The following is a 27,681-nucleotide window of genomic DNA, read 5'->3' as shown; positions in this document are numbered from 1 at the left end:
TGATGGGAATGCATGAGAGTCATATTTGCTGGGAAGTAATTTAAAAATTGGATTAAGGAAATTACTAGGGTTAGAAACTCCTCCAGACCCGAATTGTACCTTTAAGGTTTTATAGAAAAGAGAAGATAACTGGGGGAAATTCACAAGACTTGGTATTACAGTTGCTTATGGCCAGGCGATTTGCGATAGCCAAGCAATGAAAAAATGCACGAAGGTTCAAATTTTACAGGGGAGCTAATGTCCTTGTAAAAAGATGACAATATCCTTGAAGGGGAAGCATGACTTATAGTATCCAGCTGATCCCCCTTTTGCAGCTGATACAGAAGCGTTTTGAGTCACGTCAGCAGTTGTCCGCTCAAGATTATTACTTTTAAGATTCGTATTGGTATTTTCTACATCTGGTGCTACATCTGAACATATATTTATACCGTGCCTGAATGGAATCCACTGAAGTGTCCCAAAAGGCGGAATGTACATAACAAACAGGAGATGCTATCGTTAGAGTAGATTGCCATCTAATATATCCAGGCCTCCTCCTAATTATTTTTTTTATGATTGTATGTTCTGAGTAACTGTTAACATGGAAATGATACAATTTGTCTAAATCGCATTTGCCACTGTTTGTGTGCACACAAAAGCTTTTTTTTCTTTTTCGAACCTTTTTATTTTCTGAAGCACACAGAGCATCACAAGATATACCGTCCAGAACATATTAGAAAGATTTCCCCAAGAATCATAATTCAGTCAAAGATATCAACACATCGAAACTGAGAAAGGCAATCCCTTCAGAAAAGCACATCCCTTAATGTCCAGAGTTTTGTTCATATCTGTTCATAACCTTCAGGTCTGTCTTTCTTCCAATAATCCAGTTGTGGTGTTGACTTCCAGTGGAACTGATTGTTATTCTTGCCCCATGTAATACACGAGGGACCAATTGTTTTTCCTTGGTAGCAAACTCCCCTTCCTCCCCTCTTCCCAGCAGACACAACGTCGCAGATCAATCAAAGTTGTTCATAATAATTGCCCGTTTCTCTATATGGACCCCAGGCCAAAATGTATACATTATGATACAATCCCATCATATAGGAAAATAGGATGCCTCTCTCCTGCAACCCCTCCAACAACGGGGATTTGAGTTACTAAATCTAGTAAATTACAATGGATATCTATATATTCTGTGCAACAATTTGTCCATTAATTCTTTACTTTTATTACAGAGAGTTTCTGAATAGGGCACTAGTAGGCCCATTGCCTACATCAAGATGTATTTATTTGATTTGATTTTTATTCCACTTTTTCAAAGGTCCAAAGAGAGATCAATGTTTCATTGAGTAATCAATGTATTACTAGGGCTCTGTGTCTTGCGTTTCAGCACATAAGTTTGAAAAATAAATTTGTCTGAGATTTTTGACGAGAATCCTTTCAATACCATCTTTTCCCTGCTCGTCTACCCGGCTCCTCCAGTCTTGAACACATTTCTGCATAACTGCAGGTAGAAGAAGAGAACATGAGGGGATACTCCAAATTCTGCCCTCTAACCGAGAAATCTGAGTCCATAATCAGGAAGGCAAGCAAAAAGAGAGCTGCGGATGATTAGAAAGAGGAGCCGTAGGAGAAAATCTGCTTGTTTCTCTTTATTTTTAAAGTATGTTACAAAACTGGACGACTCTAATGAGTCTTGGCAAGAACAGGCATGCAAGAGGCAACATAATAAAGAAACAAGGATGTGCCTTTGGATTGTAATTCTTTCAAACGCCCTCCAAGGAAACACATAGTAGAATCACTGCTCAACCATGACCTAACCCCCATCAGTCTTGCAGAGAAATAATAAGCAAAAGTCAGGAATATCAAGACCACCACAGTCCAACAGTAACTGCAGGATAGAAATGAGTAAAGAAATGATGGACCTCGTAAGGAAAGTGAATAGGGGAGGTGCTTGATCCACCAAATACTGATACTGACATACCAAACACTGCACGTTCTTAATCTTGTTAAATTTCTATCATCTTCTTCTTCTTCTCCCAGTTAGAACCATCCTTGTTTTATTGTAACTGATTTTTCTGCGCACTTTTATAACTTGTTATAATTTGTAAATGTATAAAATGTATACGCATGTTGGGGCGGATTTTAAAAGGAGCGCGAATAGCCTACTTTTGTTTGCGCTCCAGGCGCAAACAAAAGTACGCTGGATTTTAGTAGATACGCGCGGAGCCGCGCGTATCTGCTAAAAACCTGGATCGGCGCGCGCAAGGCTATGGATTTGGTATAGCCGGCGCGCGCCGAGCCGCGCAGCCTACCCCCGTTCCCTCCGAGGCCGCTCCGAAATCGGAGCGGCCTCGGAAGGAACTTTCCTTTGCCCTCCCCTCACCTTCCCCTCCCTTCCCCTACCTAACCCACCCGCCCGGCCCTGTCTAAACCCCCCCCTTACCTTTGTCGGGGGATTTACGCCTCCCAGAGGGAGGCGTAAATCCCCGCGCGCCAGCGGGCCTCTTGCGAGCTGGGCCGTGACCTGGGGGCGGGTACGGAGGGCGCGGCCACGCCCCCGGACCGCCCCAGGCCGTAGCCACGCCCCGTACCCGCCCCCAAAACGCTGCCGACACGCCCCCGAAACGCCGCGACGACCGGGCCTGCCCCCCGACACGCCCCCCTTGGAGAACCCCGGGACTTACGCGAGTCCCGGGGCTCTGCGCGCGCCGGTAGGCCTATGTAAAATAGGCTTCCCGGCGCGCAGGGCCCTGCTCGTCTAAATCCGCCCGGTTTTGGGCGGATTTAGGTGAGCAGGGCTCTGAAAATCCGCCCCGTTATATTTATGCACGTTTATAATGTATTGATCACCCCTGTTTTATGTAAACCGACATGATACGAATCTCCGTGAATGCTGGTATAGAAAAACTCAAATAAATAAATAAACTATGAAAGGTGTGGCAAAACCATCATTTTTACCAACTAGCACCTCCCTAAAAGGAAAAGGGGCAGGTGAATCCATCTTACTAAATCAGATTGGAGTTTCTTAATAACCCCTGGGTAATTTACTATATATTATTCTGTAACATTAGCTGAAACCTATAACCCAACTAGGAGAGGCAACAGAATCGTCTCCATCCACGGGGAATCTGAGTATTAGGAGTTAAGGCCAAAACCTTAGAAATGGATTAATCTGATACAATTAGTCTGATACCTAGAAAGATAATTATAGCCTCAACAAACGTCAAGAAAAACTGGTATGGATGTCGCCACCTGAGAAATGAATGAAAGCACATTGTCTGCATACAGCGCTATCTTTTTATGTGTGGAGCCAAATTGAGATCCAGAGATTACAGCCGTTTCTCTAATCTTCTGTGCCAGAGGTTTTAAGGCCAAACTGAAAAATAAAGGGCAGAGAGGAGGACATCCCTGCTTAGTACCTCTTTGCGTGCAAGGTTGATTTTTAAATCATTGCTCTTGGAGAAATGGCCACCATAAATGCTTATCCGGGTCCGAGTGCGAGCAACGTGGATTTTAAAAAAGCCACAAAATATGCGTGTGGAATAAGAGGGGGGGGGGGGTAGAAAAGGGGCAAGCATGGGCGGTGCCAACACGTGCAGACTCTGAATTTTAAAAACCGAAAATCGCAGCGCGCTTACACAAGATATCTGTGTTTTACTGAGTTGTGTGGCTTTGAGGGACAGGGTTTTGAGGGTTCTGGGTCAGCTGGGCAGGACGAAAAACCAGAGGGACCTGAAAGGGCTCTCACCATTAACTGGACAAACCGGGGGTGGGCTCATTGGGGAAAACGGGGAATGAGCCTCACGTGAACCCTTTTTTAAAATTTGCTGACAAACACTCGTAAAAGCCGACAAAGTCCCCGTGGAAGACATGCACGCGTGCCAGCCGTGCTCAGACACCCTCTTTAAATTAGGAGCGTACTTACGCATGGCTGGTGCGTTTTAAAACAATTGGCGCGGAAGTGCGTGATTAAAAATTCCAGTGTCTCCTTGCTTGCGGGCTGATACGGACGTGTTTGGACACATATGCGCTCATTTTTTTACCCGGTTTGATTTGCATCTAATGTAAGAAGATCGGTATATAAAAGCCAAAAATAAATAAATAAATACATTTTAAAATTGCCGTCTTGTGAACAAATTAGATTGCCAACCATTGCCTGTCACTCTTGCCTTGGTATTTAAATAAAGTAATTTAATCCAAGCTACAAAGTTAGCTGGGATTTCCAAATGTGAAGTACTACAAACATATATTTCTTTGAGATTTATCTGAATGCTTTATCAACATCTAATGATAGGACAACACCAGGGAGCTGATTTTTTTTTGACGAGATGAATAATATTAAAGAACATCTGTGTTAGACCCTGAGATGTTCCGAAATGCTGGAAGCTGAAAAGGGTGGTAACAATGTATTTATTTAAATCTCAGTATTGAGGTGTTTACGTATTTCTTATTGAGAACGGTGTGGAACCGATTCAAGGACGTGACCGTGGGAATTATATATCTAGCATCATGAACTTTCATTCACAACCATCTGCAGTATTTTACCCCTATTTTCTAGCTGTTTCCCTCAGTTAGGCCAGCCATTGTGGCCACGTTCCTCCGCCAGAGGTCCCAGAGCAAACCTTTCCAGCCCACCAAACACTTCCCTACCTGTGACTAAATTGGGCTGTGGAGAAAAGTTTACTTTTTTTTTTTTTTTTTTTTAAAGTGCATGCATGGTGGCAGGAGAAGCCTGCAGTGCTGGTGGGATTTCCAGCTTCCACCAGCAGAAAGAGAAGTGTCCTACAGGGTGAGGGGGAGGGGAGAGAGTGGCACGAGTGAGTGAGTGGGAGGGTCTGTGGCCATAAACACATCACACCCTTCCTGCCCCCAGGCGCACACACACTCCTCTAGCAGAAAGCTGCAGATGCTGAGGAAAAAGGGAGGCGGACAGTAGAGTTTCCAGGGGTAGAGTTGGGTTTCCAACTCTACCCCTGGAAACTCTACTGGTTTATGATTCTCATAAACCATTGCTCTGCGGAAATCCTAAACCCTGCCCCCCCTGCCTCCCCTCTTCTGCAGCGTTTCAAATCACTGAATGGGCCAGACTCTCAAGAAAAAACCCACCACTTACCGCTCTGCATAACCCCCCTCCAAGTCATCTCTCTGAGGGACCTCTACTCTGGCCCTCTCGGTGATTGGAAATGTCGCATGCAGCCCTTTGTTTAAAAAATTGGGGGGGGACCCCCCTACTCTAGAATATGAAGTCGCAGTATACAGCGACTTTGGAGCAACATTTGAAAATATTTTTTGTGGATAAAGGTGGTAGCTATGTGGAATGGCCTCCCAGTGGAGGTGGTGAGATAAAAATAGTAGCAGAATTCAAGAACTCTTCCCTTTCACCCCCACCATTAATGCTCTCTGCATTAATGGTGGGGGTGAAAGGGAAATAGAACCAAGGGTTGCTAAGAGCCAAGAGAAACAGATAAGTATGAAAGGAAAGAAGTGTGAAGCTTGCTGGGCAGACTGGATGGGCCGATTGGTCTTCTTCTGCCGTCTCTTCTATGTTTCTATATTTCTATAAGCACAGAGGATCTCTAGCTGCGAAGAAGGGAGGAGAAAGCCAGGGAACAACCAGGATCTATGGCATTGTACAAGGCAGTAAACAGGACAGAGTCTAGACGGGCCTAATGGTCTTCATCTGCCGTAGTATTCTACGTTTGTATGTAAATATTGTGCTTTTAGGAGGTTTGCACTAGGGGTTGCTTTTCTCTTCTTCAACCAGGCCTAAGGCATTTTTGTTTCGCAGAGTCTCTGCTACAAGTCAGCACCTTCACACCTCATCAAGACAGATAAAGGTTGAAAAGAGTGGGAAGTATTTTTAACTGCTGTAACGTATCAAAAATTGTCTTGGGAAATATGTAAGAAGATTTGATCTTAGGCGATACATTTTTAATAAGATGGAGATTGGAGCTTTGTGCTGGTTGGCCTGCGGTAGGGCAGTGATGGAAGCTCGTATTGCTGCTACCTGTGCTGTACTTATTCTGTCGTCGGGCTGTGTGTGTGTGTATATATGAAAAGTTATACTGCTGCTGTCTGCGCTGTACCAGTTCTGTGGATAAATGAAAGGTGAAGATTCCACTGATGTCCAAACAGCATTTTCCATTCTATTTATTAACACATTTTTATACTACTCTTACTGGTTCACAGAGCCACTCATAGCAGTGTCCAAAATTTGCATATGATCAAAATGTACAGTAAAACATTAAAAATGCAAAAACCAAATATGAAAATGAAAACACAAAAATACAGATTTTCAAAATACAAAAGCCCCTCTGCCTAAACAGCATCCAACCACACCTGCACAATTTATTCCATGTCAGTCTAAAAACCCTAATGAGCTCTAAAAGGAGCAGGATCATGATCTCAGTACAATAAAGCAACCAAACTCTGAGCCCTTCCCAGATCTACAGAGATGTTCTCTATATAGGTAAGAGCAGGCCATCCCAAGACCATCCCAAACAAGATCAGCCTGCCTAGAGACTGCTAAACAAGAACTAAACCTGACTTTACAGTTTTCCCGAAAGCCAGGCAGTTCAACTCTGATCTAAATTTGAGCAGGACTTTACTTCACAAAGATGGCACTGCTACCGAAAAAGCCCTCATTCAAAATCTAGTCTTCCAGACTTCCCTGATCAGTGCCCCCCCCCCCCCCCCCCCCCCCGTGGCACTCTGTAATATAGTGGAGCATGGATCCTAAATATTTTTGTCTTGACTGATAAATATCATGTGTGTACCTTGTATCAATTTTCCCCATATGTTATTTGGATTCATTCAGATAACTTCTTTGTGGATGATTTTGCCCGATTTACTGTGTTGGATTCCAAAGATAAGACAGCAGCTGTTGCAAACAGCATGACCTACCTGACAAAGAAAGGTAAGAACCATGTATGCAATGTTTTACAGATTCACTCCATTGTTGAAAGCACCGTGAGCACACACGCTTCCCTCCCAATGATCCAGCGAGTTACCGGGCGATTACTATTCTTCCCTCACTGGGTAAGGTCATTAAGAGGGTGGCGTTGACCCAGTTAATGGATCGTATTGAAAATAATCAAATTCTCCATGAACGTCAATGTGGGCTCAAGAAAGAATGGGGAGCTGAGATGTTATCATCCGTCTCCGATTTTGTCTTACATGCTCTTGATCGGAGGCAGGATGTGATAATTGTCCTGTTAGATGTCTCCGCCGCTTTTGATTCCTTGTCATATGAAATAATGTATGTAAGATTAGCAGAGGTAGAGTTGGGGATATAGTTCGCCGCTGGTTCTGGTCTTTCTTAGAAGGTTGTTATCAACAGGTCCAGGTTGGTGAAGCCAGGTCCCAGTGGATCCCGGTGAGGACTGGCGTTCCTCATGGCTCTTCTTTGTGGTATGCTACAGTATTTGGGTGCATTTTTTATGGCATATGCGGGTGACCTTCATTCGGTTTTTAAGGTGGATTGGGTGATAGGGGAGGTTTTTCAGGAAATACATAGCGTCATAAAAAAAGAGAAAAGACCGGATGCAACAAAATTGTTTACTTTTAAATATTTCAAAAACCAAGGTTTCTTCATATTTCACGTGATGTCATTAATAAGCTCCCCCGCTCCCCAACTGGTTATGGATGATTTGATTTTGCCTATTCAGATTAGAGCGAAACATTTAGGAGTGGTGTTTGATAATGGGTTTTCTTTTCGGGATCAGCTTCAAATGGTGGTACGGGTTGGTTTTTATAAATTGCGATAGTTAAAATATATTCTGGATTAGAGGGCGTTCAGGGTGGTGTAATACAAGCATTTATTTTTTTCGACATTGGGTTATTGCGGTTCCCTTTGTGTGGGTCTTCCGCGTTGTCGTCTAAGGGCATTGCAGTTGGTAATGAATGCTGCAGCTCGTGTTTCCTCCGTGCTGGAGACCTTGCATTGGCTTCCAGTTGAATTGAGAATCAAATTTTAAAATACTGTCCTTGACCTTTAGGGGCCCGGCAGGGGGGAGGGCCAGGATTATCTTAAGAAGGCGGTGGCTAGGAGGTGAGAAATAGGGCTTTCTTTTGTATAGCCCCTGTGTCTGTGGAATGGTCTCCCTCAGAAAATTAGGCAGCCGCAGGATTTTTTGTGCTTTTCGCAAACAGGTAAAGGCTTATTTGTAACGCGAGACTTTTGAGTGATGTTTAAAGGTTGTATCATTATGCGATGTAAACTGCCCAGAACGGCGGTCTGGTAATTGGGCTGGGTTATACGTTGCCGCAAATAATTAAATAAATAAAAAACCCAGCGTCGGATGCCTCAGAGGCATCCTGGGCGAAGAACTGGTCTCAGAGTTGCCATGGGCGTGCATTCGGTGTCCGCTGGACCTAAAGCAGCTCTGCGGCAGACGCTTTGTATCAGAGGTGATCTTTGTGCAGCACAGGTAGACACTCGGTGTAGAGGGACCTCAGAGGCACCGTGCACCTTGGGATAATATCCCCTTGGGATCCGGGGATCTCAGTAGCACAGTAGGCACTCCCTCGGTGTCTGGAGGATCTCTGTAGCGCGGGGGGCACACACTTGGCGCTGGAAATCTCAGCAGCACCCCTGATGAGTACTCAAACCCATGTACTAAGTATTTTTTCCATCGGCATTTAACGGGAAACACCCCCTAGTATATCTGGCTCTCATTATCTAATTGCAGATGAAATATTGTGATTTTCGTTTGTGAATGACAATAGTGAGGTAAATCTTTCCTTTTTTTTTTTTTTTTTTAACTTTGTCTCTTCCCTTTTTGCTGCTTGTGTCCAGGGATGTCTTCCAAGGAGATCTATGGTAACTGAAGCTCTTACGTTTTTTTGGTTTTTTTTCCTTTTGCTGCCTTTTCTTGCCTGTGCAGTGGGTTTTCTTTAAACATGCCGTGCGATAGCACTAAACCTGTGGGGGAACAGCAAACTCTACTGTCTCTGTGCATTCTTGGATTTATATCAAGCAGCGTTTCCCCCTAGCACCGGCCCTGCTGTGAGGTGCTGTCCTACCAATCCCGACACTGCAGAGCGGTGCTAGGGGAAGTGCTGCACTGCCGGAGGTGTTGCCCTCCAGGTAAGGATGTTTAACCATGTTCTGGACGTGCCTGATTACATAGCACTGTCTTGAAAGGTTGGGGCCAGTTCTTATGTAAACCGCCTAGAAATGTTGATAGGCGGTGTATAACATTTGTAATAAATAAATACCCCTGTGCATTGTGAGTAAACCTGACTTTGTTTGCTATTGCACGGTGTGCTGGTGTGCCAGTATTCATGACTGTATACCCATTCTGGAAGTAGACTTTCATGTGAATAGCCTCCTTCTGGGGGACTGGCTTATCCAGTAGGGTAACCCATGTGAATCCATGCGAAGGACGTTGGCAGGAGAGGTTACAGTGTCTGCCGCCTGTACCAGCGAGACAGACGCTATGCTGTTCACCAACACGAGCTTGCACGTTGACTGCTCGGTAATATTACATTGCAGGTGGGGAGGTCACAGGTTAGGGTTCAGCCTGGCGCACGATCGCTTGCCTGTCTTTTCTTGGAGAATGTGTAATGCATGTACACACACACTGCTGGAATGAAGGAGAGCTAGCCGTCTCCATTCTCTAAATTTTACTGCTTTTCGTACTTGCAAAACCACGTTGGTTTGGTTTTTTTCTTTATTTTTTTTTTAATTTATTTACAGGCTTTTACATGCCGCCTATAGCAGAAAAACTGTGCTAAGCGGTTAACAATTAACTACAGGCAATATAATGTCCAAGGTACAAGAAGAATGTTATATATATGTACAAAAAAAAAAATCAAATTGGTGCCCCAAGTCTAACTGTCCTTGGAGTGGAATGGAACTGCTTTGCTGGTTTCATACAGTCAGCCCATCGATGCCGAAAACCTTTCATCTGGAACAGTGTGAAGGCAGCACCGGTACCACACTTCTATGAGCAGATCAGTAAACCCCCCCAGGGACATCAGAAAATAGTGTTTGTCCTATACTAGCTCTCCTTCAGGTGGCTGCATGTTGGTAGTTTATGCTGAAGTTTTAATCTGCAGCCTCCTCTGCTGCTCCTCCTCCCTTCCTACCGGTGCATGTGGACTTCTCTTAAGGGTTTTTCCTCATTTCTGCATTTTTAAGTGTGTGACGCTGCCTTCCCCTGACACTTTTGTTCTTTTTTTTGTTCTTTTCTTTTCTTCCTCACCCAGACGATTCTTTCATCCGACCAGTCACTTTCTGGATTGTTGGAGATTTTGACACCGCATCTGGGAAGCAGCTGTTGTATGACGCTATCAGGCATCAGGTGTGTTTAAAGTCCCGTTTCCATTCCCCCGAGGAAGGCAGATGGTGCGACGGGAGCAAATTACTGGCAGCAGTAATGCATCCTGAAGCTGAGAGCCAGTAGTCTTAGCAGCGATGCATTGAGATACTGTGCAGAGGTCGCTTGCTTGTGGCCATGTTTGATGGAATGATAAGCACTTCCGCAGTGACCATTCTCACTTGACTGGTTCATGGTAGTGTCCCTAATTCTGTTCGGTTGGTCAGTCAGGCTGACCTCTCCTCTCCACTTTCTTCTCGGCTTGGTATAGCAGCAGAGTCACAGAAATCATACCATTCTGCTGTACAAAACAAGGAGGTACCAGAAAAAGATCAGGGGGGGGGGGGGGGCAGAAGAAGACCGCAAAGGCAAGGAAAAGAATCAAGAGGTGAAAAAGGTGGCCGCAAAGGATCAGAGTAAAAGAGACAGACAGGGAAGGAAGGGGAAAGAGAGTCCTCGCAAAGAGACAAAGGAAGGATCAGAAAGCAAGAGAGACAACAAAGAATCGGGTGATAGGGAGAAGAGACAACAAGGGAAGGATTGGAGGTAAACAAGGTAGCCTCCGTAGGTTCAGTGATTAAAAAAAAAAAAAATAAATAAATTAACAGCCTGGAAAGGATCAATAGTAACGGGCCGATTCAGAAAAACGCACGGGAGAGCTGGCGAACGCCCGCTCTCCCGGCGCGCGCACAGGCCACTCTCCTGGATCGCGATTCAGGAGGGTGGCCTACGCAAATGAGGGCCCGCGGTAAAAAGAGGCCTAGGGACACTAGCGCGTCCCTAGCGCCTCTTTTTTTGACGGAAGCGGCGGCTGTCAGCGAGTTTGACAGCCGACGCTCAATTTTGCCGGCGTCGGTTCTCGAACCCGCTGACAGCCACGGGTTCGGAAACTGGATGCCGGCAAAATTGAACGTCCGGTTTTCAAGCCGCAGGCCGATTTAAAATTTGTCTTTTTAAAATTATTTTAAACCTTTAGGACCTCCGACTTAATATCGCCATGATATTAAGTCGGAGGGTGCACAGAAAAGCTGTAAAAACTGCTTTTCTGTGCACTTTCCTGGTGCCAGCAGAAATTAATGCCTACCTTTGGGTAGGCGCTAATTTCTGAAAGCAAAATGTGCGGCTTGGCTGCACATTTTACTTTCTGTATAGCACGGGAATACCTAATAGGGCCATCAACATGCATTTGCATGTTGCGGGCGCTATTAGGTTCGGGGGATTGGACGCGCTACTGAATAAGGGGTAGAGCTAGGCATCCAGAGAAGGATTGTGGATAAAAGAGGCAGCAGGGGAAGAGTCAGGGTGTTTCTACATGAATAATTGCAAATATTTTCATAACTGTGTACCCTGTCAGTACGGTCACAGTCATGACGTACAATAACCATGTTATAGTGCAGGAGATGGAAAGTGCAAAAGGGTTTTTATAATAACTCCAGTCACACTGAGGATGTGAACTACCGTGTTTCTTCGATAATAAGATGGGTCTTATATTTAATTTTTGCTCCGAAAAAGAAGTTCGGGCTTATTTTCAGGGGATGTCTAATTTTTTTTTTCCATGATTGGTGAACGAGGACAAGGCTAAGTCCGCCTCCTCTTTCATTCACCAGTCAGATTCAAATTTTGGCCGAATATTTCGGTTCGGCCTTCGTTATCGGCCCGCCGCGGGAAATTTCGTTTTCCTGCAGTTTGGGCCGATTTTAGTTCAGCTGTCCCCCCCCACGAAACGATACTCGAAACCCGCCCCCAACCCTTCAAATTTGATTAATTAAAACCGGGTTTCTATGGTAAAACCCCCCCCCAAAAAAACCCAAAATCTCCCCAAACCCACCCCAATCCTTCAAATTTACTTCATTGCAACCCCCTCACCCTCCCAACCCTCCCCCCCAAAACCTGCCGAAATTCCCTGATGGTCCAGCGGGGGTCCCGGGAGCGATCTCCTGCTCTCGGGCCGTTGGCTGCCAGTAATCAAAATGGCGCCGATGGCCCTTTGCCCTTTCCATGTGACAGGCTATCGGTGCCATTGGCCAGCCTCTGTCACATGGTAGGAGCAATGGATGGCCCAGGGAATTTCGGCAAGTTTTGGAGGGATCGGGAGGGTGGGGGGTGGGTGTTGCAATGAAGTAAATTTGAAGGGTTGGGTGAGTTATTTTTTTTTGTTTTGTTTTTTACAATCCCCCCTGTCTGCCTGCCCCCCCCCCCCCGGATTTTCGGTAAGTCTTGGGGGGGGGGGAGTTTGGGCATGTCTTGGGGTGCAACCTCGTGTCCACCTATAACCAGGGCTTATTTTTGGAGTAGGGCTTATATTTCAAGCCCTACTCCAAAAATCCTGAAAATCAAGCTAGGGCTAATTTTCAGGGTAGGGCTTATTATCCGGGAAACACGGTATCAGTCACATTCATGTGGTCTTAGATGCCTCCTAGGTCCCAGGAAACCCTCTATTTTAACAGAACTATCACAATCTAAAAATGACAACTGGCATCTGATGTGGTAGCCAAGTGTCCTGAGTTCTGTCATGATTTCCATATATTAGCATAGATCCCCTATATGAATACATGTGTGGACAGGATCTATGTGAAAATGTTTCCTTAGGTAGCTGTGAAAGAATTACATCTATACCTACTGGGCAGTGCCTTTGTTTTCTACCTCTAGCTATGCCAAAAAGATATTTGGTATATTTTCAGGGATCACTTGGAATGTAACCAAATTCTCGACTCTTATTTATTAAATGTGTACTTGTGAGGAAAATTGCTCATAAAATGGCCACCATTGCTTAACAGTACTAATTGTAGAGCCACAATAGCAGCAACGTACTCCTCTACATATATACATATGGTCTGCCTCATTATGTTTTAATATTTTCTTTATGCAAATAAAAACATGTTCGTGTTCATACCCGGATCAGTCCAGACTCCTGGGATTATGCCTCCCTTCCAGCAGATGGAGACAGAGAAGGTTTCACTGGCATATAACCCGGAGTGCCACCTACAGTCCCTCAGTGTTTCTCTTTCTCCAGCAGATGACAGAGGTGCAATCCCTGTAGTCTGGGGGGGGGGGGGGGAAAAAGGGAGAAACAGAGAATGAAGATTCTTTTTATTGTCCTTCCTGGGAGGTTGCTAGGCCCTGATGGGGCTATCCCTACTGGTGATGAGGGGAATGTATAGGTGGTCAGGCAGCCTTCTCTGTCTTGGCTTTTTGGCGCCGGGGGGGGGTGTGAATAACTGGTGGGGCCAGTTCCCCTACCCCCCAGGAGAACAGGTAGAATCCGGCAGCTCTTTGGTCAGGGAAGTACCCTTTGTGTTGTTTCTTTCCTTCCTGTGTTTTAGTAAAGTTTAAAAAAAAAAGGTTTTACAAAAAAAAAACCCAATAGAAAGGATGAGGAAGAAGGGAAGCAGAGCAGCAAGGTTGTTAGCAGCTGATAAGATTGCATTGAAAACTTGCAGGGCTGCTGGAAGGTGAGTTCGCGGGCGGCGGTGCTTTTGACTGCACGGCATGGCGGGGCTGCTTTTGCCATGCAGTCAGGTCTTATTGCAGGCATTTCAGCATTGTTCAGTTTGATGGCACGTGACTGTGCATGCAGCTCGTGTGGCGATGCTCGTGCGTGTTTGTCCTGCACCGGGCTGTGTTTCTGCTGCCTCTCTGGTGGAGAGGATGGGTCAGGGCTGGCAGACTTCGCGCCAGAGTGGCAGGTGTGGGAGCGCCTTTGAAGTCCACCACTCCTTCCCCTCGGGCATGGAAAAGGCGGCTTTTTTGTTGAGAACTGAAGGCTTGCCAGGGCTGTTTGGGGGGGGGGGGGAGTGAGGATCTACAGCCCCCTGTTTGTTTCCGATGGGTCAGGTTTCTGTTCACCGGAGGGAGGCCGATTCTGATGGTGAGAGAGGTTCTCCTGGACATGGATTGGTGGCTCCTGCTCCGTTTTCATCGGAGTTTGTCCTTCTTATGCTCGAGGCATATTTGGAATGTAAGGTCGCTGGAAGGTTCTCAGAGAGGCCTGGTGGTCTACGACTGGGCAAAAGACCTGGAGAGTCTTTGGGTTTGGTGCCGCAGAAGGTACCCATGGTCCTTGGTATGAGGACATTTCCAGGCAGTCCAGATGTCGACTCTGACGATTCAGAGGGCGGAGCTTCGCAGGTTCCTGCTTTTCCAGATCCAACTATACCTGACAAGGATCTAACTGTGCCTGATAATAGCTCAGATGATTCGGATCCTGATGGAAGTTTGGACCAGGTGCCAGTTGCGAAAGGGGATGACCCAAAGGTGGTGCGTCTTTTCCGGAAGGAAGAGATGTGACCCTTGATCCCTCATGTTCTCAAAGAACTGGGGATCAAGGTTTCTCAGGAGGAGTCGGATCAAGAGGGAGTAGACCAGTCTTGGATGGCCTGAGGGGTCCAACGAAGGCCCTTCCTTTTCACAAGCTGTAAAAAAGCTGGCAGTCAGGGAGTGAGACACTCCGGAAACGGGCCTGAAGGTGGGCCAGGCGATGGCAAAGTTGTCTTCATTGCCTAAGGACATGCTCGAGTTGTTGGCATTCCCTAAGGTGTATATATCGGTGTCTGCTGGTTCAGCGGCGCTGAAGGATATGCCAGACAGGAAGTTGGAGATACATCTCAAGAAGATATTTGAGGTGCCTGCGCTTGGCATTTGTGCTGCTGTGTGCAGTAGTTTCATGCAGAGGGCTAGTTTACACTGGGTGCAGCAATTACAGGCTACTGGGACGCTGTCTCCGTCCGAGGCTAAGCAGGCGGACTGTCTGGAGGTGGCAGCAGCTTATGTTGTGGATGCCCTGTATAACCTCATCAGAACTTTGTCCAGGATTATGATGTCTGCAGTGTCAGCCAGGAGGCTCCTCTGGTTGAGGTACTGGTCAGCGGATGTTTGGTCTGTCTTGGGAGCCTTACCATTCAAAGGAAAGCTTCTCTTTGGAGAAGACTTAGAGGAGCCTGTGAAGTGTCTTGGAGAGACCAAAGGGCATAGGCTGCCAGAAGATAAGCCAAAAGGAAACAGAGGTTCCTTTGCTGGGCATTCCCTGTTTTGATCAAACAGACGGTTTTGTCCGAGTAGGCCCTTAGCAGGAGCTCAGAGGCAAAGCACTGGGAGGCAGCAATCCTGGAATCAACCCTTTCGACGGTGCAGAAAATCAGGCAGAGAAGGTCTTGGCCAGGGTTCTGGTGGAGCAAAGTCCTCCCCAAAGAAGTCCTCTCTTCCTCATATTGAAGGATGACTGTCTGTGTTTTACGAGAAGTGGACCAAAATCACAACAGACCAATGAGTCCTCAGTGTGATAAAAGATGGCTATGCGTTAGAATTCTCTTGCCTGCTCCAGGACTTGTTTATGTTTCCCCCTGCGCTCTTGCCTGCAAGAGAAAGGTGGTTCAAGAACTGGGAGCCGTAGTTCCCATTCCTATGGGGGAACAAAGGACAGGAAGGTATTCCATTTATTTTGTGGTCCTGAAGAAGGGAAGGGTCCTTCCATCCAGTTTTGGATTTGAAGAAGGTGAATGTGGCTCTCAGACTTCCATGCTTCCGAATGGAGATTCTGCATTCGGTGATTGCAGCAGTGTACAAAGGAGAGTTCCTGGCTTCTCTAGACTTGACTGAGGCGTATCTACACATTACAATCCACCCCGATTACCAGTGGTTTCTGTGCTTCATGGTCCTCGGGGAAACATTTTCAGTTTTGTGCCCTTCTGTTTGGTCTGGCAGTGGCACAATGGACATTTACCAAGGTAATGGTGGTTGTGGCAGTGACGCTCAGGAAGAAGGATATCTTGTTTCATCCACTTCTAGAAAACTAGCTCATTCGAGCAAAGTCAGAAGCCCCTGGTACTCAGGCAGTAACTCAGGTCTTGGATCAGTTGTGGTCTCTGGGCTAAGTGGTGAATTTGACAAAGAGTCATCTCACCCCATCTCATGTCCTGGAGTTCTTGGGAGCATGTTTCGACACTAGGGTAGGGAAAGTTTTCCTTACGGAAGGATTTATCCCTAGATGCAGAAGCAAGCTACGCAGGTTGTTGGATGCAGTGATCCTCAGAGTCTGGGATTACCGTCAAGGGTTGGGCTCTATGGCCTTGACATTGGAGTTGGTCCCTTGGGCCTTTGCACATATGAGGCCTCTGCAGCGGTCCCTCCTGTCACATTGGGATCCTTTGTCGGAGCAGTTTCACCTTCCACTGTTGCTCAAGGAACCTGCTAGGGCTAGTCTTTCATGGTGGCTTGGTCAGGAGAATTTAAGACGCGGAGTGGACTTGGAGGTTCCAGACTGGGTGGTAGTTACCATCAATGCCAGTCTCTCCAGCTGGGGGGTGGTGTGCCAGAATCAGTCTACTCAGGGGCAATGGTCCATAAAAGAGAAGACCTGGTCTATCAATTGTTTGGAGATGAGGTCAGTGCGGTACATGTTACTTGCTTTTCTGCCTCTCTTGAGCGGCCGCTCAGTGTGCATCTTGTCAGACAACATGACCTCGGTGGCTCACATCAACCAACAAGGGGGAACTAGTAGTCGGACAGAAGCCCAGGAAGCTCAGGAGTTGTTTCTCTGGGTGGAGTGGCATCTAGCGATGCTCGCAGCATTTGACATTGCCGAAGTGGACAAATCTACAAGCGGATTTTCTCAGTCGGCAAAAACTGGATTCCAGTGAGTGGGAACTATCGGAAGAGGCGATGGCTCTGATATGTCGCTGGTGGGGTAATCCCAACCTGGACTTGATGGTGACACAGAAGAACGCCAAGACGCCCCGGTTCTTCAGTTGCAGAAAAGAGCATAGAGCAGAAGGCGTAGATGCTCTGGCTCTACCTTGGTCCTGGGGAATTCTCCTTTATTTGTTACCTCCGTGGCCCGAGATGGAAAAGCTGATATGGCGAATAGAAAATCACCTCGGAGAAGTGATTCTGGTGGCGTTTGTGGTTCACGGATCTGGTCAACCTGGTGGTTGATGGTCCACTGCAGCTCATTCATTTGCCAAACCATCTTCGGCAGATTCCAGTATTTTAGGTTTGGGCGGATCGCTTTTGTCTAGTGGTTTGGCTTTTGAGGGGCAGTGTTTGAAAGTGAAAGGATACCCAGAGGACTTCATTACTACCTTGTTGCAGGCTAGAAGGACTTCCACTTCTTTATTATATGTGACAGTCTGCAAAGTTTTTGAGTCCTGGTGCACTATTCAAGGAATAATCTCGATTCAGGCCACGATAGCTCACATCTTGGCTTTTTTACAGAATGGTTTGGTGAAAGGTTTGGTCTTTAGCTCTCTTAAGGTTCAGGTTGAAGCCTTGGGCTGTCTTCGAGGCAAGGTGCATGGAGTGTCGTTGACGGATGTGGTTTGCTTCCTTCATGGGGCAAAACATTTGTGTCCTCCATTGCAGAGAATATGTCCCTCATGGAACCTAAATCTAGTCGTCAGAGGGATGTGTGTGGCTCCTTTTGAACCTTTAAGAAGGGCAATGGTAAAGGATCTTACGTTGAAGGTGGTGTTTCTGGTGGCCATTTGTTCCGCCCGTAGGATTTCGGAACTTCAAGCACTGTCGTGCAGAGAGCCTTTCCTGAAGATCTCGGATTCTGGAATCTCTTTGAAGATGGTGCCCTCTTTTCTCCTGAAGGTTGTGTCAGCATTCATTTGAATCAGACTATGGAACTTCCGGTCTTTCCGGATTTGGATGCATCTGCTCTGCATGCTAAAGACATATGGTGTTTGGATGAGAAGCAGGCTTTGTTGCGTTACCTCAAAGTTACCAATAACCATCTCTTTGTGCTGTCGAGTGATCCTAAGAAGAGGCAGAAAGCTTCAAAGTCTACAATAGCATGATGGTTGAAGGAAGCAATACGCTCGGTTTATATCTGTAAGGGGCGTCCTGTCCCGGTGGGATTGAGAGTTCATTCATTTTAGTCTCAAGTGACTTCTTGGGCAGAATGTCATCTGGTGTCACAGCAGGAAATTTGTCAGGCGGTTACTTGGAAGTCATTGCACACTTTCATCAGACATTATTGTTTGGATGTCCAGGCTCCCGAGGCCATGGGCTTTGGTGAGAGTGTTCTTTGAGTGGGACTCTCGCAGTTTCACCCAAATTAGGGAAGCTTGGGTACATCCCAAGAATCTGGACTGATTTGGGTATGAACAGAAAAGGAAAATTGGTTCTTATCTGCTAATTTTCATTACTGGAATGCCACAGATTAGTCCAGAGTTTCGCCCTGTGTGGAGGAGGGTCCACTCATACTTCTGTCATGGTTCTATTGTATATAGGCTGCAGAGCTACTTCAGATTTCAAGTTTGTTCTCCTGGTTTGGAGTTATGAAGTGAAGAGTTTTCTTTCAAGGTGGGGTTTTAACCTTTTTTCCCCTTGCTTGTTTGTGGGAAGTTGTTTGCATGTTTATTAGGATTTTTAGAGGAATAATCTTGGCTTGGGTACAGGTCAATACTGAGGGACTGCAGGTGGCACTCCGGTTTATATGCCAGTGAAACTTTCTCTGTCTCCATCTGCTGGAAGGGAGGCGTAATCCCAGGAGTCTGGACCAATTTTCCTATCGAAGCATGTTTCAAATGAGTGTTGTAGCCTGACACAGACTGCTTTTCGGATTACGTCTTCTTCAGGCGCGTGCACACCTCCAGTCACGTTGCTTTTTCATGAATGCTGTACCAGTGCCCCTGAGAAAGACAGGATTTGAAACACGGGTTATAACACTCATTGGAAACACACGTTGCAGGTTAAGTTCATGTTTTTATTTGTATACAGAAAATATTAAAAAATAATCAGATAGAGATCATATGTATACATATGAAGGGGTATGATGCTGATATTGTGGCTCTACAGCCAGTATTATTAAGTGCTGGTGACCATTTTATGAGTAATTTTCCCTACATATACATATTTAATAAATAGTAGGGATGTGCAAAGCCCGAACCTTCATACCATCGTATTTCCCATGGTTCGGGCCTTTGAAATTCAGGGGGGGGACCTGAATTTCGGGATAGTGCGCACTAGTGTTAAAATGTTAGCATGCACTAACTCCTGTTAATGCGCACTAACCTGAAACCAAATTTTTCCTGAAATTTTGGGAAAAATTCATTTGGGTTTCGAGGTCCCCGAACCAGGACGAATTAGGCAATTTCGTTGAAAATTGCCTAATTCGTCCTGAGTGAATGCACATCCCTAATAAACAGAGTCAAGAATTTGTTTATATATTCCAAATATATCTGCAAATAGAGATATTGTTCACTTGGTCGGGTGGTCTGTTGCTTTTAAAAAGATATTGTGCCATTTTGAGGGCTCTGTGTTGTGGAAACTTTTTTCTTTCTAAATTGAGGCATATCTCTGCATTTCACAGAATAGAGGCCTAAGGAAATATGAATTATATAAATAAATATGTAATTGTTGGGTTGGGACTTTGGAAGTGGCATTTCAGGTTGAATTAGAGGTAAAGGAAAAAGTGAGCAGTTTGTGAGCCAACATTGGTTGTATTGTTGCATGAAGTCTGTTTCTCCTGAACTTGCCTCTTGTAATGTTTTAGCCTTCATGAAACTAACAGGGGCATGGTCACCGATGCTAAGTTAATGCAGTGCCAGTCAAACCTGAATTTGTAATTCACCTTGAACTCAGATCTGGAAAGGTGTGAGTAATTAGATGTGAAATACAAATACAGAATCCTGAAATCTACATCAGCATGTTAGCCATATAATGCTTTAGAATCTGATGCCACTTATTTTTCTGTCTGTCCCTGTCCTGGCAGAAGTCCAGCAATAACGTGAGAATTGGCATGGTTAATAACCCCAGCGCTGACCCCAGCTTGGAGGGCACTCGCATCACCAGGGCCATCTGGGCTGCTCTGCAGACACAAAGCTCCAACAACGCCAAGAACTTCGTATTGAAAATGACAAAGGAGGAGACTGCAAAAGCACTGGAGGCGGGGGCTGACATTGCTGAATTTGCCGTTGGTGTAAGTACCTGTGATTGTTCTCGTGGCAGAATGCCTTTATGCTTTGCTGTAGAATTTAAGTCCCTGAAAGTGGGCAGGCACCCAAACTGCTGTGAAATGAACCACGAGAAGCAGTAAAACAAGCCATGGGCAGAAGACGTAGCCATCCCCAATAAAGAAGGGTCATCAGTGTGGTATGGTTCTCCAGGTGGGCCTCCACCCAGGCTCAACACATCCCTGCCCAACTTGTCATGGTGATGGGATGAGGAGGCCTTTATTGTGGCTGTTTGGATTTTCTTTTTCTTCTATTCTTTATTTCCATGCATCTTATCTGCCCAAGCCCTATTGCGGTTATTTTCTGGGCACACGTCCATAGATTACAGGTGTTATTCTTAGGTGGTGTGGGATTCCTGCAAAGCAATCATATAAGATTCTTCCTTAGGCTGCAGCAGACTTTGCCCAGTTAGCATCAAATTTTAGCTCTTTGCATAAATGGAGTCTGTTCCTCTGCATTCAGGCAGGACAGTCCACACAAGTGCCTTATGCACACCAACCAGCAGATAGGTGGAGATGAACAGACTCGCTGATGTCACTTTCATATAGCACAGCACCATCAGCCTGCCAGTATTCTCCATCTCTGGCCGATGGTGGACATGCATTTCGTGCTATGGACTGAGTCCTAGATAGGCCAAATTGGTTAAAGGTTGGCTCCTGAGGTGAAAGTTTTCACTCCCTCCCTCAGTTGAGCAGGATCCTGGGTCAGCGTCCCCTTTTCTTCTCTGTTAGAAGTGAAGGATGGTAGCAGCTCCCAAGGTGACAGTGTTCGCTTCCTCCTCCTCCTTTAGTGGAGCAATTCCAGGACAGGGAGAGCTTCCAGCTGGGGTTTGGGGTAAGGGTTTCTGTCTTGCCCTGACCCCCCCACCTTTCCTCCTTCCCTGCCACTGGCACCCCTCATTGTGGCCCCAAAGATACCCTTAAATAGGGTTGAGGTTCGGCTGGAATGGTGAACCATGCAAGCCAACGGCAAAGGGATCCATTGGGGGGGGGGGGAGGGGGGACTGCTTGGAGGGAGTTTGCTACATTTGATGCCCGAGGGTATTGGTGAACTCCCGCAGGGAGTTTTGGTGGCATGCTAGCTTCTCTTGCAAACACGGGAGGAAGCATAAGCACACCAGCAGCAGCGGCATGTTAAATAAAAGATGTCAAACAGGGAAATAATGGAGTTGCTATGGCTGTTCAGAGCAATGGGGAGTGCACTACATTAACGAGTGGGCCGGAGGAGCAGCATGACTGGCCGTGGCAGGAGAGTCCGTGCTGCCTTGCTAGAAGGAGAGGTGACTGTGCAATGTAGCGCCGGAGTCTGAGCGGAAGGCCCATTCAGCCCTGCTAGTTTATGGCGGAAGTCAGTCACAGTCCATTGAACAGGATTGCTGAGGCACCCGATCAGTGAATCTGCTCAAGCAGTTAGGTATGCGCCAAAAGGCAGATCCCCATGAAGGTTCAGCCACACTTTTGTTCCCACCGGCAATTTCAGAGCAGTAACAGCAGCCATATTGTTTAGCATATGGTGAAAAAAAAGCCCAAATACATCTCTCCTTTCTCTCCCGCTCTGTGTTCTTCAGAACAGTTCAGTTTGGACCCTGATCGCAGATAATTGCTGTTCCCCTTTTGGGATATTAGATCCTGCATGGCCTTGAACTCTGTTCTGTTTCAGAGTTTATATGCTTCTTCAATAACTGTTCCAGGTTCCCCCTCCTGCAGTTTCTCTTGGCTCAGGATGGCAGAATAGTAGTCTCCCCCAAGCATTAGATACTGGTTCTGCTCTTTCTATCCTGCCCTGATATTCCGATATTGCAAGGTAGTTCAAGGGAGGCTGCAAGCCATGTATCAGGTGCAAGATGCAGAGTCGTGGGCCTGTTCAGTGATAGTCTGTGATTGGGAGGCCTGGGATTTTTTATGCTCTGGTTATGAACTACCTACATTATGCTAGGCATGCATTGAGTCCTCGGAGGCAGAGGTCTCAAGGAGTCTGCTCCAGCGTTACTTCCCCTCTGGGTTTAGGAGGCAGGAGAGGTTCATGGTGGGGATTGCTTGGTAATAGCAGCAGTGGCAGACAAAAGGTTCCATCTAGTCTTCCCAGTAGGTTATTTAGGCTAGTAGGTTCTCCCTATGCCTTCTGTTAAGGATAGTATCTCCTGCACCATGCAGGTTACCCCATGCAATTTGTTAGTAGGGCAGGGTAGTAACTGTTGCTCTGAGCAGGTTACCCCCAGGCCCTCTATTGATAGTAGTGACTGCCACTTCATGGCAGCTACTACCGTGCCTTCACTAAGGGGTAGGAACTGCTGCTTTGAGCAGGTTACTCTCATACCTTCCGATAGGGGTAGTAGCTACTCCATCTGAGCAGTTTTCCAACAGGCCTTCTGTTGAGGGTTGTAACTACCGCTCTGTGAGGTTTATGCTGTTGCCTTTTGTTGAAATAGGAATTGGGCATCCTGTGGTCAATGACCCATAGTTTTAAGGGTTTACAGCCTGTGGGCTTGGAAATGAAGGTGCATCAGTTTTACAGTCTCAGACAGGACTCTCCAGCCCTCGGACTCTATGTTCTCATTTAGACATGGTCGCAGGACGAGTTGCTCTACGTGTTTCCCCTATGGCCCATGATCCACAGGTTTCTGCAGAAGATAGCCTGGCATCCAGGCTTGGTTCTTCTGGTAGCCCAGGATTGACCAAAGATCTTGATTTGTGGATCTTCAGCATCTACTAGTAGGCAGGCCATTGTAATTGCCATTCCCTGTATGTACCCAGATCAGTCTAGACTCCTGGATTTTGCCTCCCTGCCAGCAGATGGAGATAGAGTAAGTTTCACTGACACTGACAAAACCCAAGAGTCTGGACTGATCTGTGGCACCACAGGAACGAAAATTAGCAGGTAAGAACCAATTTTCCTATGCAAAAGGACCTGCTGTATCTGGTGCCGATTCATCACGAAAATCTGGATCAGTTTTGTTCTGGGGTTTGGCCCTTGAGAAGGCATGGCTGTTGAAGCATGGTTATTCCTCGGCGGTGGTGAGCACCTTTTTGCAAGATAAAAAAGTCTCTATTTTATTGGCTTACATACGAGTCTGGAGAAATTTTGAGAATTGATGCTGTGGTGGAAGTATCTCCCCTTGAGCGCAATGATTCCCTTAATCTTGGAATTTCTACAGGAAGTTTTGGTTAAAGGGTTGGCCTTTAATACGCTAAAGGTGCAAGTGGCAGCATTGCCTTGTTATAGGGGGCATGTTCAGGATGGACCCCTCTCCTCACACCTGGATGTTTCTAGATGTTTTGAGAGCTGTTAAGCATATTTGACTGCCATTGTAAATATCTGTGACACTGGATTTTTAATCCAGTTTTGACCTTTTTAGCGGGTTCGATCTTCCATCTTCTTCGGCAGCTTCCCTTGTGCTTGCTAATGGTGAAGATGGTGTTCCTTGTTGTTTGGCTTGGAGGATTTCTGAATTGCTGGCTCTTTCTTGTCAAGAGCCTTCCTTAATGATAATCCTGGATAGGGTGCAGATTAGGACTGTATCTTCCTTCTTGCCGAAGGTTGTTTGAGACTCACTTGAATCAGTCCATTTCGCTGCCATCTTTGGAAAGGACTCTTTATGAGCAAGAGTTTTGCAGCTTGTGGCATCTGTTGCGGTACCTTAAGGCTACCAGTACATTTTGGAAAACAGTTAGTCTCTTTATCCTTCCTGGCAGTGTGAAGAAGGGGGAAGCGGCTTCATGTGCTACAGTGGAAGGTTGGATTAAGGAACTGTGGATGTGGAGAAGCCTTTGCCCAGGCAAATTAGGGTTTATTCTTACACAGAAAGCTTTTGTGGATCCGGATCTGCCACTGCCAAGACAGATTGGAGCTCATGCTACAAGAGCACAGACTTGTGTCTTAGGCGGAGTTACAGTTAAATAGGAAAATTAGTTCTTACCTGATAATTTTCGTTCCTGTAGTACCAAGGATTAGTCCAGACAGTAGGGTTATGTCTCCCTTCCAGCAGGAGGAGTCAGAGGTCAAAGTTCTAAGCACCTCCCATATCCCAGGGTGCTTCCTGCGATCCTCCAATATTTTGAATAACAAAGCAGAAACTCATGAAGAAGGATAATCAATGACTAGATCAACTATATATATGAATAGAACAAATACAAAACATGAAAAAAATAATATAACAATATTCAGAGCTTCTTAAATCATTGCATAGAAAAAATATAAAAAGGAAATAAACAATAATCAATAGCGAACTCTCCGGAAAAGAAAACTGGGCGGGTGTCTGGACTGATCCTTGGTACTACAGGAACGAAAATTATCAGGTAAGAACTAATTTTCCTTTCCCTGTACATACCAGGATCAGTCCAGACAGTAGGGATGTACCAAAGCTGCCCTAAATGGGGTGGGATCTGGAGAGTCCCGCCTTCAGCACGCTACTACCGAAAGAGTCGACGTCTGGAACACAAACGTCTAAACGATAATGTTTGGCCAAAGTGTGCAAAGATTTCCAAGTCTCCGCTCTACAAATTTCTTGAGGTGAAACACAATGACTCTCGGCCCAAGACGCCGCCTGAGAGCGTATCGAATGTGCCTTGAGACCATCCGGAACTGGACGACCGTTACAAATGTATGCCGAAGCAATGGCTTCCTTCAACCACCGTGCAATGGTAGCTTTTGAAGCCTGATAGCCCTTTTTAGGACCGCTCCATAGAACAAAAAGGTGGTCCGAAAGACGAAAGGCATTAGTAATCTCTAAATAACGTAAAAGCACTCGACGGACATCAAGTCTTTTTAAGTCTCGTGATTGAGAAGAAGATTTATCCAAATCTGGAAAAGCTGGCAATTCAACAGATTGATTGATATGAAAAGAGGAAACCACTTTGGGCAAAAAGGACAATACTGTACGTAATGATATACCTGAATCTGAAATTCGCAAGAAAGGCTCACGGCAAGACAATGCCTGAATCTCTGAAATGCGTCTAGCAGAACAAATTGACACTAGAAACACTGCCTTGAGCGTTAAGTCCTTCAAAGTTGTTCGCTTAAGAGGTTCAAAAGGAGGAGCACAAAGACTACGAAGAACCAAATTCAGATTCCACGATGGATAGATAGCCCGGATTGGTGGTTTCAAATGTTTGGCTCCTTTGAGAAAACGGACAACATCCTGATGCATAGCAAGAGACACACCATTCTCCTTACCTCTTAAACAGCCAATTGCCGCAACTTGGACTCAGAGCGAATTATAAGCCAGACCTTTTTTCAACCCGTCTTGTAAGAAAGCCAAAATGTCTACGACTGCAGCTCTGCGCGGAGACAAACCGGAGTTACTACACCAAGCATCAAATACCTTCCATACTCTAACATAGGTGAGAGAAGTAGAAGGTTTTCTTGAACTAAGCATGGTGGTAATGACTGAGTCTGGATAGCCTCTCTTTTTTAATTGCCCCCTTTTATAAGCCAGGCTGCTAGACAAAAGTGAAAACGCCTGGTCGAAATATATTGGACCCTGTCGAAGGAGGTTGTTGAGGTGGCCTAGGCGGACTGGACCGTCGATCGCTAAGTTGATGAGATCCGCATACCATGGTCTGTGAGGCCATTCTGGAGCGACGAGAATCACCGGACCTTCGTGGGATTATAATCGTCTCACGAATTTTCCTATTAGTGGCCATGGTGGAAACACATAAAGAAGGATAACTTTGGGCCAAGGTAGAACCAAGGCATCCACCCCTTCTGCTCCATGTTCTCTCCTTCGACTGTAGAACCGAGCCGCTTTTGTATTGACATGGGTAGCCATCAGATCTAGCCTGGGTGTCCCCCACCTTTGAGTGAGAATGTTCATTGCCTCCCAGGCAAGTTCCCACTCTCCGGGATCTAAATACTGACGACTGAGAAAGTCTGCTTGAACATTGTCTACTCCTGCTATGTGCAATGCCGCTAACCGATGTAGATGAGATTCGGCCCAGGTCATTAGCATGCTGCTTCTATGGCGACAGAGTGATTTTTTGTGCCGCCTTGCCTGTTGATGTACGCTACCGTCGTGGCATTGTTGGAGAGAACCCTCACCGACTGATGTTGAATAAGTGGTAGAAATCTGCGGAGAGCTAGTCGTACCGCTCTGGTTTCCAAACGATTGATGGGCCACTTGGCTTGTGAAGCTGACCACTGACCTTGTGTCGAATGTGACTGGCATACAGCTCCCCAACCGAAAAGGCTGGCATCTGTTGTCACTAATATCCAGTGAGGAGGCTCCAAGTCCATTCCTTCCTGCAAGTGACGCGGTACCAACCACCAATTTAAACTGGACTGAACCGGCTCCAGAAGGGGTAGAGGAAGATGAAACTCCTCTGACTTGGGGTCCCACCTGGAAAGCAACGCCCTTTGCAAAGGTCTTAGATGTGCAGAAGCCCAGGGGACCATGTCCAGAGTAGATGCCATAGAACCAAGAACCTGTAAATAATCCCATACCGTGGGTAAATTTAGATCCAAAAGGCGACGGACTTGAGACATCAATTTGATCATCCGGTCCTGTGGAAGAAAAACCTTTCCCACAGCCGTATCGAATCGAGCACCCAGAAACTGCAAAACTTGTGTCGGGACTAGATGACTTTTCTTGAAGTTGACTACCCAACCAAGTATATGAAGAAGATGCAGAACCTTTTGGATCGCTAGTTTGCAGAGTCTGACTTCGCTCGAATGAGCCAGTCATCGAGATAGGGATGAACCAATATCCCTTCTCGTCTGAATGCTGCTGCAACTACCACCATTACCTTGGTAAATACTCGAGGCGCAGTTGCTAGACCGAATGGAAGAGCCCGAAACTGATAGTGCTCGCCCAACACCATGAAACGAAGATATCTCTGGTGGGATTCTTGAATTGGTATATGAAGATAAGCTTCTGACAGATCTAAAGAAGCCAAAAATTCGTTTTTGTGGAAGGCCGCAATGACTGATCTCAAGGTCTCCATACGGAAACGAGGAACCCGAAGTGACTTGCTTACTTCCTTCAAATCTAATATTGGACGAAATGTTCCTTCCTTTTTGGGAACAATTAAATAAATGGAGTAACGACCGGTTCGATATTGGGACAGAGGGACCGGAACAATAGCTCCTAGATCCTGCAACCGATGTAAGGTTTGACGAACAAGTTGCTGCTTTAGAAGAGAACCACTTGGAGATACTAGAAAAAGATCCTTTAATGGGCGTGCAAAATCCAAAGCGTAGCCTTGTTTTATAATATTGAGGACCCAATTGTCAGAGGTAATTTTGACCCATTCCCTGTGAAAACGTGAGAGGCGTCCTCCTATTTCTGGCACCAAGGAATGGGCTGGCGCACCTTCATTCTGGAGTTTTGGAGGATGGAAAAGTTTGGGAGCTGTTAGAATGGAGAGGCCGTCTCCCACGAAAGGAATGAGACCATACCTGAGCCCTTAAAAGCTGTTGACGTG

At 46.1% G+C, this 27,681-nt stretch overlaps 1 protein-coding gene across 2 annotated transcripts in view; it reads left to right on the top strand.

The window, feature by feature from the left end:
* Positions 1–27,681, top strand: part of UGGT1 (UDP-glucose glycoprotein glucosyltransferase 1) — a 246,543-nt gene that overhangs the window by 104,724 nt on the left and 114,138 nt on the right. Inside the window, exons 20-23 of one of the 2 annotated variants that reach the window (XM_029615445.1) lie at positions 6,803–6,901; positions 8,783–8,806; positions 10,198–10,292; positions 20,023–20,229. In XM_029615445.1, the coding sequence (XP_029471305.1) occupies positions 6,803–6,901; positions 8,783–8,806; positions 10,198–10,292; positions 20,023–20,229 (425 nt within the window). The remainder of the gene's footprint in view (positions 1–6,802; positions 6,902–8,782; positions 8,807–10,197; positions 10,293–20,022; positions 20,230–27,681) is intronic. The other variant, XM_029615446.1, reaches the window with a different exon arrangement.

Source organism: Rhinatrema bivittatum, chromosome 9, assembly GCF_901001135.1.
Source record: "Rhinatrema bivittatum chromosome 9, aRhiBiv1.1, whole genome shotgun sequence".
NCBI lineage: Eukaryota > Metazoa > Chordata > Amphibia > Gymnophiona > Rhinatrematidae > Rhinatrema > Rhinatrema bivittatum.
Note: the sequence above shows the minus strand (reverse complement) of the source record. Positions and strands in the feature narration are given on the sequence as shown.